The sequence below is a fragment of the Sinohyriopsis cumingii genome, chromosome 5 (assembly GCF_028554795.1).
Source record: "Sinohyriopsis cumingii isolate HCF-2022 chromosome 5, ASM2855479v2, whole genome shotgun sequence".
Classification (NCBI taxonomy): domain Eukaryota; kingdom Metazoa; phylum Mollusca; class Bivalvia; order Unionida; family Unionidae; genus Sinohyriopsis; species Sinohyriopsis cumingii.
The window spans coordinates 52936412-52950537 of record NC_142965.1 but is presented as its reverse complement, the minus strand read 5'-3'; the positions used below and the strand labels follow the sequence as shown (position 1 = coordinate 52950537).

Below are 14126 nucleotides of genomic sequence, written 5' to 3'. Positions count from 1 at the left end.
CATTCTTGTATGGGAAAACAAACGTCATAATACAGCACGATATCAGTTACTTCTTATACATACATCAATAAATTCCATCACATCAGTACATATTCCTAATCCTGTTATACTAAACAATATCACAATAATCAGACGCATTTCTTTACCTTACAACTCATACAAAGTACGCAAATATTAAAATATCCATGCTCTGATATATTCATACATCCATACTTCAACCATTTTCGAAAGTCACAATTCAAGCATGTGTAAATTCTAACATAACACATTAATAAATGCACTGGTTTACTACGAAGTAACCTAATAGTGAATTACAAAATTAATTCTGACCACAAGCTAACAATCTACATAATTCAGCCTCGCATCTAATAATTCTCTATGTAAGGCCCAAGCCCATTTCTCAAATATGCATGTAAATGAAACACTACAAAGGTAATTCTACATACTAAATGATCATAGTAATTAAGTGTGTGTACTACAAATAATTACAATTATGATGCCATAATAGTCTGAAAAAATCGAGCAAATAACTTACTGACGTTTTCAAAGCTTTGTCTTTCCTTAGAATCAACCTCTAAGTTCTGCTGCCAGATTACGAGTGGCTTCTTTTCTCGGAGTAAACCCTATTGATCTGCAATCCTTTCAGGCAAATACTGAATTAATCTTAAGAGTTCGGAAGGTATCATTCGGGTCTGAATTGTAATCATGCCCTCTGTCTCAATTTTTGATTGGATATCGCTGTGGACTGATCCAATCAAACTTAGCAGACAATGTCCCTCTTGCTGTCTGTCATGTGGGGATGGATAAGAACACACCCCGTTCACCCCGTGGACTTTGCTTTTGATCCTTGAACTAACCTTTAACATATAGATGTGATATTGGCAAGCTTTATTTAAGTGACACGACTGGTCACCTTTGCCAACTAAAGTTTCTGGTCTCTGGCTGGTCATAGTAACCTTGAGTAAGAGTTCAACACTAACCCTGCGCCAATGTTTAGAGATCAAACACAATGCCGTGGTAATATCCCAAGACAGGTAGATTAGAGCTTATACATGACTCAATAGCTGGGGCTTAGCAAACGTGACACAGTGCAAACCCTAACAAAGCAAGCCTGCAAGGCCCCTCCCCAATATGTTTTGCCTATTGCACGAGTTTAAAATTAGGGTAGGTATTTTTTTTTTAAACATTATATATATTATAATGATTAGTGCAGTGTATATATAATGTAATAAGCACTTCAAGTACTGAGCTAAACTGGCTCAGTTAGATGCACAAATCGTTTTCGGAATTTTTAAAAAAAATTTAGGGTAGTGTTTTTTTATTATCTTATAACGATTTGTATATATAATGTACTAAGCATTCGTCAAGTACTGGGCTAAACAAGCTCAATTAGATACACAAATCAATTTCAGAATTTTCAAACAAAATATTTAAAATGTTTTTTATTTAACCAATGGTCAGCAACGAAAAGCAGGGTTGGTCGATTGACCGGAACACACATATTTATTTATCCTAACTAAAACGGGATGAGTAAACTTACACTATAGCTGGTACTGTGAATTAATTGTGCTGACATTAAAGAGCCAGTTGATACAGATGGGAAGTGTTGATTCTAAAGCCTGCAATTTACTAACTAAACTATTGATATAATAATCAGGGAAACATGGAATGGGATGCCAACACCGGGCAAGAAATTTATCATTGAGGGCTAGTAAATATAACTTTACATAATTTCTCAAGTCCACTAAATATTTTCTCATTTGTGGATTTAATGTGTTTCATATTTACTGGCCCTCTCTGAACAATATCTTGCCAGAGTGTTGTGATTTCACTCAGAGTTTTCTCCTATTATATCAGTAGTGTATCCTATTATATCAGTAGTGTATCCTATTATATCAGTAGTGTATCCTATTATATCAGTAGTATAGCTTGAAAATTTTAGGCTCCAGTATCAACACTTCCTATTTTTATCAGTAGTCTGTCTGATATCAGCATAATGTCTTTTCCAGTATCAGTTATAGTGTAAGCTTAATCATCCCACATTAGTTACAGTGTTTAGAATGACAACTTGTACAATAATTAACATATACAAGGCATGTTAATCTACTATAATAAACTGGCCATTTAATTCTTAGTGTCTCAGATGGGGGGAGGGGGGCTTTGATTTTCTTTTCAGCTGAAATATTTCTTTTTTTTATCTCAAGATAAGTAATATTTTTTGTCTACTAAAAATCAGAGCAAGATATTTTTCCAAGTATTGAAAGACAGAAATTAAACAAAAGTGTCAATCCCTTTTCCCAGAACATTGAATCTTGGTCCCTAATTCAATTGTGGTATACTGTGATATGTATCGTGTTATGTTGAGAAATACAGTGTATTATGACTCTATGGCCTTAAACTATGTAATAGAAAAGAGCAAAAACCAACAAGTTTTGTAAAATTCAACAAATAGTTTATTTTCTTTGAATACAAAGTGAAAATTAAAAAGAACTTACAGTATTGTGAATTAAATCCCAAATAGTCCTTAAAGTTTTATCACAAGTCCAAATATAATTCCAAATTAATGTTCCAGTCCAAAGATATTATAGTTGAGCATGTTGTATTTACAGTGAGTAATAATTTAAATAAATAATTCCACCCAAATGAAATACTGACCACAACAATAAAACTTATTCTGCCACAGATGTTAAATGCAAAAATGAGTAATTTGTCAAGTAAACAGCATTATATAAAAAGCTAGGACACAAAAGAAAAACCAGGATGAGGGTCGAAATTTTATTTCTGTAATATTCTAAGCTGTCAGCAAGATAAAAGATGTCACTAAAATTATATTAAGGAACATGGTAAACATTAGGTACAACAGGTTTATTCATGGGGAATACCAATGTCCTAGACCTAGACCCAAATAAACATGTTTACTTCCATTGATAATGGTCCTAATATTTAACCCAGTCTCATAGAGAAATATTAACTATGTATTATTTGCTTACAAAATAAAAGTTACTGGTCAGGTGCACAGTGAACTTGATTTTAGAGAAGGTCAAGTCCAAAATATAAGTATACATCACATATAATGGAGAAAAAACTAACGAACAATGCAAATTTATGTATATAACAAGCAGTACAAAATTTTTTTGTGGTACCCAGCTCTAATATATATATATATATATATATATATATATATATATATATATATATATATATATATATATATATACACACACACACAATGGATTCCAACATATTGTCTTAAGGTATTCAAAACCTTGTGTATCATAAACCAGTTCATTATTTCAGTTACTAGGAGTAGCTTCTCATGGGTCAGTAGTTCTTTTCGGGGTTTCCCCTGGTTCTTCCTCTACCGTTTATACTGGCCACCATGTATAGCCTATTTTGTGCTGAAAAATGTGTTAAAAACCTATAACAACAACAAAACCTGGCTTTCACAGATTGATGTACCAGTAGTATGACAAATGTTACATAGAACAGGGATAAGGTAGTAAATGTTAGAGTTTAATAAATTGCTTACTGTCAGCGTTTCTTCAAATTTCTAATACATTGTGGGATAACATTTCAAAATAACTGACATGAGAAATAAAGTTTATGTGATGTTCTTCTTCAGGTTATATTTTTCTAATCATTTTGATTTTATCTGAAAATGGTTTCTCATCAAAAGGTCAGCATTATTTGATAGACGAGGTCTCATTCTATCTGCTGACGTTATGCTGTAGACAGTTAGCTCTACAGTACAAGATGAGATGATGCAGTTAAATGTGACTGTGTTAGGGATGATATCTGGACTGTGTTCTTAAAATTATTCTGTTGGGATATTATCAACTTTGATTTTTTTTCAGCTTTTTGGATGAAAATTATGTTTCAGAAGTTACACATTGATGAATGCAATATCTGCCTTCTTTTAGTTCCAAGTCAATTGCTTTTCTTTCAGACTTGTCTATATCAAGACCATCTTTACATGTGATCGATTTCATTACCTCTCCATTGTGAATAGATTTATGATGAAATTTAGCACACATGGGTTTCCATAGATGTATTAAGGATTGTTTACCTGCTTGGGTAAATACACCATTTATTAAAGCTATATGACTTTAGCCGAGCACAGTAGATACTATATATTGCAATTAATTCTAACTGATAGGGCTATAGGAATACCTATATTACATTACTGTAATTACAAGTAGGTACAAATATTTAATGTCACTAGAAAATGCATTGTCTTGGTTTCTAAAATTTGACAAAAATTGACCAACCAAAAACTTGTTAGATATAATTGTACACGAGAGCACATGCACAATTTTTTTTACATTATAGTGGTTAATTGGCAGGCCTAAGATGGAAAATATGTGCTAATAATATGAAGAACAAAATTCTCAGTCTAGTGGCCTTTAATTAAATATTTAAATAGATGCAATTAGAATAATGCAGTCTAGGCACTCGCATGACTTAAACCAGGCCATGTAAGCAGTAATGTGTAATCAACCTGTGTACAGTGCAGTAATGTGTAATCAATGTGTACAGTGCAGTAATGTGTAATCAAATCTGTGTACAGTGCAGTGCTTGCTAGTGAAGACAAAATGATTCACTCATGTTTCGATACTTATGTAAATATACATGTACTGAAATATATGAAATTTTAAATTTGTAAAAATCTCACATTTGCACAATAAATAAAAATTGATTCGACAGATTTGCAGTGTTTAAAACGATATTTGTTTTTTATTTGTTGTTGGTTTAAGTATCTGCTTTGTTGATATCTCATTTATTCTGGTTACTGAAGGGCTTGGTGGAAATACTAAGTTATCATGGCTGCTAAGGCTGAGTTGAATTGTTAATTATCATGATTACTATGTGCTGGGTCAATTTTTTATTATTATCAAGGTTATTACTGGGTGGCTGGATATATAAAATTCTCCTGGTTACTATGGGTTTGGTGGAAATGTTCAATTTTCCTGGCCACTGTAGACTGGGTGTGGGGGGCCCTGAGTGGCCAAGTGGTCTAAAGCATTCTTTGTTACGGATCACTGCCATCTCACCTCTGTCTGCGAAGGCTCGAATCTCAGATTTGGCCAATGTGGGTATGTGAGAAAGCTTGCCAGTAGCTTCTTGAGGGTCGGTGGTTCTTTCCGGGCATTTCCTGGGTTCTTCCACTACTATTAATACTGGCCGCCATGTATAGCCTATCGTGTGTTGAAAAATGGCGTTAAACCCTACAACAACAACAACAACAATAGACTGGGTGTAGATGTTAAATTTTCTTGGCCACTATGGATTAAGTGTAAATGATAAATTTTCCTGGTTACTAATGACTTGGTTGTAAATGTTAAGTTATTGTGGTTACTAAGGACTGTGTGGAAATGTTAAGTTATTGTGGTTACTAAGGGCTAGGTGGAAATTTTTAAATCCCTTGGTACTACTAGTTGGGATGAAATGTTAAATTATCCTGGTTACTAAGGGCTGGGTGGAAATGTTGAATTATCTTTCTTATTCAGTTGTCTAAACGGATATTATGATTTCTAAAGAAACCAAATTCTATAATAATCAAAGAACACTATTGTAGCATACAATATTGGCTGTATTGGAAATTTAAGCTTGAAACAACTGTGAATAATATGACAAAACTGTGTTTTTGCTTTAATCAATAAAGGCAAAATCAAAACTACACCATGTGATCTTTACAAGATGAAAACAAAGACTTGTTTAATTAATTAGATAAATGGGTCTTACATCAAGCACAGTTATGCATAAGGCATGAAAATGCAAAGTTGTCTACATAATTTGTTTTTCTTAAAAGTAATTGTTTGGAATTATTCTATGAAAGTATGTAATTGTGAAATTTTGTCTATCTGGAGCTATCAAGTCTATAGATGTTAGCAAAGCTTTAATTAATCAAAATGTTAATGATTGTATGTGTGTACATACATTTCATGATCTCAATTACAGTTTTAGGTGAGGTTTGGGAAATTGCTTCAGGAAAGAACCCATTAAATATGAAATATATTATGATACTGGTTTAACAATCCAAAGAATTTCAACAGGTTCTCAGTATAAAAATTGACGACAGTTCTTAGTCTTTTCATTATTCATCTTTCATATTATCCATTTATCCATTCCTTCTCATGCTAAAAATATCCATTGTGTATTTTATTAGTATCTTTTTGAATAAGTGACCCAAATGTTGGTACAAATTGGCATACAGACTACACATCCTTTCAGTCATGATTATGAATTTTGTCTCAGCCTTGAAAAGTATGTGTTCTATGGCATATTTTAGAGCCTTTTGCTGTTAGGTAAGACTGCCCCCTGGTCAGCTTCTAATAACAGCTTCACACTAAGAGTTCATTCAATATTTTATCAGTATGAAATGACAAATAAAAGCAAAATATTTTGTTGTCAACTATACTACATTGATCGAAGTTTAAACGTCAAACTTCTCAGTGAATTATTGAAGTCTACATCATAATTTTTATATGAAGTTATTAAGTATTGAAAGAATTGTATACGTTGTAAAGCAGACTTAGTTATTTACTATACAAGATGACAAATATATATATTTTTACATTTGTGGCCTAATGTCAACTGCATCAGTTGCTTATGACATACTTATTTTTTCCTTTTCTTTTCAGTGTTATTGTTTCTTCCTCTTTTGTCTTCTATAGGTTGTTTGTTAGGTTAAATATACTACTTGACATGTATTAAAAAATCATAATAATTCATATTTTGATGCAAATTCACATAATTTCATTTTCAGTGACACTATGATTGAAGATAATTTATTCTGCATATTGTTGAATATGTGTCCACCATTATTGCAATTTGATATTAATTAATATGGTATATTTATGTGTACAAATGACCACCAATATGTAATACAGATTCTTCTTATATTTAAAAATACTAGAGGTTTGCAGGCTGATACTTCCATAATCTTCATACATATCAACCATGATAATTGCAGTGACCATGAATTTGATGTGTAGTGCATTCAGTTCATTATGTTGGGGAGGTGGGTGAACTTTCTATACATATGATTTCATCCCTTATACCCCCTCCCCAATTCCTGAATATATAATGTTTAAATTAAAAAAATCTAATTTTAAAAATGCTGCAATAGGAAACACTTTTTTTGCCTTAGACAAATATGTATATTTATGTGCATTATGTAGATTTTTAAGAAAAATAATTTATGTGACTTCGATCAACAGATTAATAAAAAAATTTTTAATGAATATTTTATTTAATGCATGAATATTATGTGTACCAGATGGTCTAATGGGAAATAAACAAATATACTAGTATTGTTAAATAAGTTGTACCATCTGTAAATAAATTATTATTATTATTATTATTATTATTATTATTATTATTAATAATAATATTATTATTATATTTGGAGCTGGGTACCACAGAAATTTTGTACTGCAGTAAAAAATTATGTGTACCATGGTATTTCTGAAAATAATATGATATGTGCTATGGTACACAGCAATTATTTTAGGGACCAATAATTTAATGTTTTGGGACAGGGGACTGAATCATTTTTGGTAAATTTGAGTCAATACACTGTAGCTGGGAAAAATATTTTGCTCAGATTTATAGCACACTAACACCATATTTTATCTATTCTTTGAAGAAAAAACCCCATTAATTATAAAGAGCCAACATTAAAATAAAATCATTCAGCTCTAAACAAAATTGCAGCCCCTTTCCAGAAAAATGTTAAGTACTGTGCTACGTTATCTAAACTGTAATCTAGAAACAGTGACAGAAGTGGGATGATTAACCTTGCACATGTACAGCTTACAGGCTGTGAAAGACATTGTGCTGCCATGAGAGTGCATGATGATAAAAACAAGCGTTGACACTGAAGTCTACAATTTATAAGCTACACTATTGATATAATAGAAACTTTGAGTGGAATTTCAACACCCAGGCAAGATAATTATCGGAAATGAGAAAATATTTAGTGCACTTGAGAAATTACATAAAATTCTAGCAGAAAGCTGCTCTCCTGAAAATCTTGCAAAAGGAATTCATGTACTTGAAACATCAACATGCAGTAGACTGTAGTAAATAACCCAAAAATGACATTTTGTATTTAATCTGAAATTTCTCCAAAAGCTGGAGTTGGCCCAAATTAAAGGATCATAAATATAATTATATTTGTACTATTAAAAAAAAATTAAGTTGGTGACAAATTCAGCTGTTTTGTAAACATAATAATCTGTTTAATTATTTTGCCATGAAAAATGAAAACATGCTTGTGAATATTATTAAATTAATATCAAGATAATTTGGTAATTTCTATACATTCCTTACAAACAGAAACTGGGGGCCCTGAGTGGCCAAGTGGTCTAAAGCACTGTCCGTTACGAATCACTGCCATCTCACCTCTGTCTGCGTGGGTTCGAGTCTCAGATTCGGCTAATGTGGTTATGTGAGAAAGCTTGCCAGTAGCTTCTCGTGGGTCGGTGGTTCTTTCCGGGGTTCTTCCTCCATCATTAATACTGGCCGCCATGTATAGCCTATCGTGTGCTGAAAATTGGCGTTAAACCCTACAACAACAACAACAACAACAAACAGAAACTACCAAAGTACCAGTACACTGACATAGTACCATGGTATGTACCACTGGAAAACAATACAGCTGTAAACTGGTATATCGATAATACCAAGCACCTCTAATTATTACATGTATTATTAATGCTTTCAGTGTGTGCCCACTATACAGACCCTGATCTTTTTAAGTTCATCTCTATGAAGTAGAGAAGAACTATGATATTACCCACTGGAATCCACACATATAAAAGCATATGCACATGTAAAATTCACTGTATCTCAACTGTTGTTTTATTTTACTTTTTAGGTAACAGTTTGGAGTTTCATAGCATCTATCCTCCTGGGGAATTTTTTTTTTGGTTGCTTTTAGATCAAGTCTTGTGCACACTATATACATACTGTTATACTTAGTATCTTAAATCTTGGTGAAGTGTCATGCAGCTTTAAAAGTTTTACACCCTCATCTTAAAGTAAGGTACTGTAAGCCAATATGTCATGATTCTCATAGTTTGGTTAAATTTTATGTTTTGTGTTTAGATTTAATTCTCAAGCTCAGATCATGCTAGAACCATTAAATCAAATGAGTATATTCATCTATATTAGTAGCACAGCCCTAGAAGAAAAGGTCACTGTGACTTATATTTCTTGTTTTTCTGATTTTGGCATTTAGCTCATGAACCAGTAGAATTTTAGCACACTGTATACATATAGTTAAGCCTAGAAGCAAAAGACTTTAAGAAAAGATGCATCTTGAGGAGTACATGTTCCTGTATGTTACTTTGACCCATATTTCATGCTTCACTGAATTGTATGATTTAACTGTTGATGCATTAATCATTAAACTGATGTTTTATTGCATCTATATTAGTACCAAATTAAAGTTCATTGTGCCCTACATCACCCACTTTAATAGGATGGGTTTAATTATACTTGCTATGACCATAGGGTTAAATTATGCTTGCCATGACAATAGGGTTAAATTGTGCTTGCCATAACCATAGGGTTAAATTGTGCTTGTTATTACCATAGGGTTAAATTGTGCTTGTAATTACCATAGGCTTAAATTGTGCTTGCCATGACCAGAGGCTTAAATTGTGCTTGTTATTACCATAGGGTTAAATTGTGCTTGTTATTACCATAGGGTTAAATTATTCTTGCCATGACCATAGGGTTAAATTATACTTGCCATGACCATAGGGTTAAATTGTGCTTGCCATGACCATAGGCTTAAATTGTGCTTGTTATTACCATAGGGTTAAATTGTACTTGCCATGACCATAGGCTTAAATTGTGCTTGTTATTACCATAGGGTTAAATTGTGCTTGTTATTACCATAGGGTTAAATTATGCTTGCCATGACCATAGGGTTAAATTGTGCTTGCCATGACCATAGGCTTAAATTGTGCTTGCCATGACTATAGGCTTAAATTGTGCTTGCCATGACTATAGGGTTAAATTGTGCTTGTTATTACCATAGGGTTAAATTATACTTGCCATGACCATAGGCTTAAATTGTGCTTGCCATGACCATAGGCTTAAATTGTGCTTGTTATTACCATAGGGTTAAATTGTGCTTGCCATAACCATAGGGTTAAATTGTGCTTGTTATTACCATAGGGTTAAATTGTGCTTGTTATTACCATAGGCTTAAATTGTGCTTGCCATGACCATAGGCTTAAATTGTGCTTGTTATTACCATAGGGTTAAATTGTGCTTGTTATTACCATAGGGTTAAATTATTCTTGCCATGACCATAGGGTTAAATTATACTTGCCATGACCATAGGGTTAAATTGTGCTTGCCATGACCATAGGCTTAAATTGTGCTTGTTATTACCATAGGGTTAAATTGTGCTTGCCATGACCATAGGCTTAAATTGTGCTTGTTATTATCATAGGGTTAAATTGTGCTTGTTATTACCATAGGGTTAAATTATGCTTGCCATGACCATAGGGTTAAATTGTGCTTGCCATGACCATAGGCTTAAATTGTGCTTGCCATGACTATAGGGTTAAATTGTGCTTGTTATTACCATAGGGTTAAATTATGCTTGCCATGACCATAGGGTTAAATTATGCTTGCCATGACCATAGGCTTAAATTGTGCTTTCCATGACCATAGGGTTAAATTGTGCTTGTTATTACCATAGGGTTAAATTGTGCTTGCCATAACCATAGGGTTAAATTGTGCTTGTTATTACCATAGGGTTAAATTGTGCTTGTTATTACCATAGGCTTAAATTGTGCTTGCCATGACCATAGGCTTAAATTGTGCTTGTTATTACCATAGGGTTAAATTGTGCTTGTTATTACCATAGGGTTAAATTATTCTTGCCATGACCATAGGGTTAAATTATACTTGCCATGACCATAGGGTTAAATTGTGCTTGCCATGACCATAGGTTTAAATTGTGCTTGTTATTACCATAGGGTTAAATTGTGCTTGCCATGACCATAGGCTTAAATTGTGCTTGTTATTACCATAGGGTTAAATTGTGCTTGTTATTACCATAGGGTTAAATTATGCTTGCCATGACCATAGGGTTAAATTATGCTTGCCATGACCATAGGCTTAAATTGTGCTTGCCATGACCATAGGCTTAAATTGTGCTTGCCATGACTATAGGGTTAAATTGTGCTTGTTATTACCATAGGGTTAAATTATGCTTGCCATGACCATAGGGTTAAATTATGCTTGCCATGACCATAGGCTTAAATTGTGCTTGCCATGACCATAGGCTTAAATTGTGCTTGTTATTACCATAGGCTTAAACTATGCTTGCCATGACCATAGTGTTAAATTGTGCTTGTTATTACCATAGGGTTAAATTGTGCTTGTTAATACCATAGGGTTAAATTATGCTTGTCATGACCATATGGTTAAATTGTGCTTGTTATTACCATAGACTTAAAATGTACTTGCAGTGACCATAATATCCTATCTAGAATAATGAAAGTTGATGAGGGGATGTATCTTGATGAGCCTGACTCTCTCTTTTCAGTACTGCACGCTTCATTGGGTTCAATTTTTTTTGGTTCATTTCTCAGACACTGATCATGCTAGAATGTTGAAATTGTCAATGCTATGCATCCATAGATTCCATACTAGTATCTCACCCTTACATCAAGGGTTCATGGATGTAGATTAGACCAGATTCACTGTGTCTAAGCTGAATATGAAAGTATCATTAAATATTTTGGAAATATTTTGTGGGAACCTTGGTTTATAAATATGCGTAACATTACAGCAGTGTTTTCAGCATTCCAGGTAAAGAGAATGTTATTTTTCTTGTTGTCAGGCTGTTGCCTTTTACATTTTCCCTTCATATCAACTGTTCATTACAGGTATTGGTGAGGTTATGGAGAAGACAGAGCACCAGAAATATCTTTCATTAGAATGAGAGACAAGGAAGGACAAATTGGCAAGAACAGCTCAGGCAAAGGAAACAAGCATATTGTGGAATTAATAGTGAACTGATGAACTGGTCAGTAACAGGTAATGTGGATTTCAGAAATGGCCTTTGGAGCTGTGAAAACCATTCACGTCTTGACCAGATAACAAAAATACTGATCATTTGTGATTTTTACGTTTCCAAAACTTTCTGACATTGTTCCTGCCATTGTGCCTAACATTGGACAGTATTCCAAACTCCCCAAACTTTGAATATAAAAAGAAGCTAATTATGAAGCCTGAAATAGTCAGAGCTGAATTACAATCTGAGGATCCCTTATACCTTGGTACTGATGTTGGGTGTATGCCCTGTTTGGAGTATGAATCTGAAGGGGGTGATTTTGAAACAAACCCCAAACAAGTAATAAACAGTAACAATGAACTTGACTCTATACAGAATCAACTTGGTTCACCAAAATCAGCAGAATATTTTAAAGTGGATGATAAAGAGAATAAAATGGTAAGATCGGAATTGCAATTTAATGATCTCTTATGCCTCAGTTCTGATGTTGAGTGCATGCCCAACTCTGAAGTGAGTATAAATTCTGTAACAAACCCAAAACAAGTATTCAGGCAAGATGAAATGGTGACTCACATAAAAAACATTAAATATAGTATGCAACAAGATCTCAGTGTTATTCAGGAGGAAGCAGAGAGTGAACCTATTGTCATCAGTGAGTGTCAAGAAAGCTTAAATAAGATCATAAAAGATTGTCCACCTGTCTCTAATTCTGAGTACAGCAGTACTCTGAAAGGAAATCAGAGAAGAAAGAAGGTTGAACAGAAGGCTCATAAAAGTATATCACCAAGTGGAAATCAAATTTTTCTAGTCAGCCCAATACCAGAAGTTAACTATAATGTTGTTGAAAGGATCACATCCAAAAATAGTATACAAGTTGGATTCACAGAAGAAAACCAGGGTTCCATTGTTAGCAGAAAACAAAAGCAGACCAGTAGCAGCAGAGGAACAATCCAGCCAGAATTCTTTCCGATATCATCAAATTTGGTAATCACTAATCAAACAGAACAACCTGTTCTATAAAGTTCATCTTTCCTCCATCTACATACACATTTTATACAAATTTGATGGGATATTTTGATCAAGAAGATCCAATATTTAAGAAAAAATGATTTTTGGGACTGGGGAGGCTTTGAAGCAACGTTAAATACAAATTGAAATTTCAGATTTAAATAATTGGAATATTCCTGTTACATTTAATTACACCAAGTTTATTATACATAATCTTATATCACATGCTATGATTAGTTAAGGCATGCAGAATCTAACACAGTGTTATTGATTTTAGTTTATAATTCCTACAAAATCACAGTAAAAAATTAGATTAATAGCTGGTTCATTTATGGTCATTTAATTAAATAGTACCATGTAAAACACAGGCAAGACAACTTACCCAGATTGCAAAATATACATCATAACATATAGCATTATATAAAGATTCAGAATAAATGCATTCAAGTTACCAGAAATCATTAACTTTTGAGTCTGAGAATCCCTAAATTTAGAGGCAAGGTATGCATCTATTAAGAATGATATTTAGAAAAGTTATGAATATTAGTTAATTTAATGCACTGTTAATATAGTTATTTTTTTAGCAAACAGTACATTGGTGTTTCCTTTCAAGATGCTCCCCATGCACGCCTACACACTTTCTCTGTCTGACTTCTAACCACATGTCTCCTTGCAAATTATCTGCCCCTTTGCTGAGTTTTGATAATGGCCTTCAGTCAGAAAGCACTTAGAGATAAATCATACTGTATGCAGAGTTTCGCAAAGTTTGGATACAATTCTTCAGAAAATCTGTCACGCTGTGCCAATGCATTGTCATGGAGTAGATGTATATGTTGGGTACGGTTGCATGGACAGGTAGTTCTTTAGTGTGCCACAACTGTTGGCAACACTCTAGAGGCATAAAAGCATCCAGTGGCAAATGTACCCAGATAACCCAGCCTTATACATCAAGAAGTGGATAAACTCTTGACAGTACTCTGACATGGTTATTCAGCCTGTGGTATCAGCTTGTTTTCTCAGACCAAAACTTTATCATTATCTCATAAATTTGGTTAAAAAAGTAAAATCATGT

General features: G+C 33.3%; 1 protein-coding gene across 5 annotated transcripts in view; it reads left to right on the top strand.

Moving 5' to 3' along the window:
- The window catches only part of LOC149799174 (uncharacterized), a 68489-nt gene that overhangs the window by 27331 nt on the left and 27032 nt on the right, over window positions 1–14126 (top strand). For all 5 annotated transcript variants that reach the window (XM_089958370.1, XM_089958369.1, XM_089958371.1 and 2 more), the window contains exon 2: window positions 11919–13030. In XM_089958370.1, coding sequence (XP_089814496.1) covers window positions 12257–13030 — 774 coding nt within the window. In that variant the 5' untranslated portion in view covers window positions 11919–12256. The remainder of the gene's footprint in view (window positions 1–11918; window positions 13031–14126) is intronic.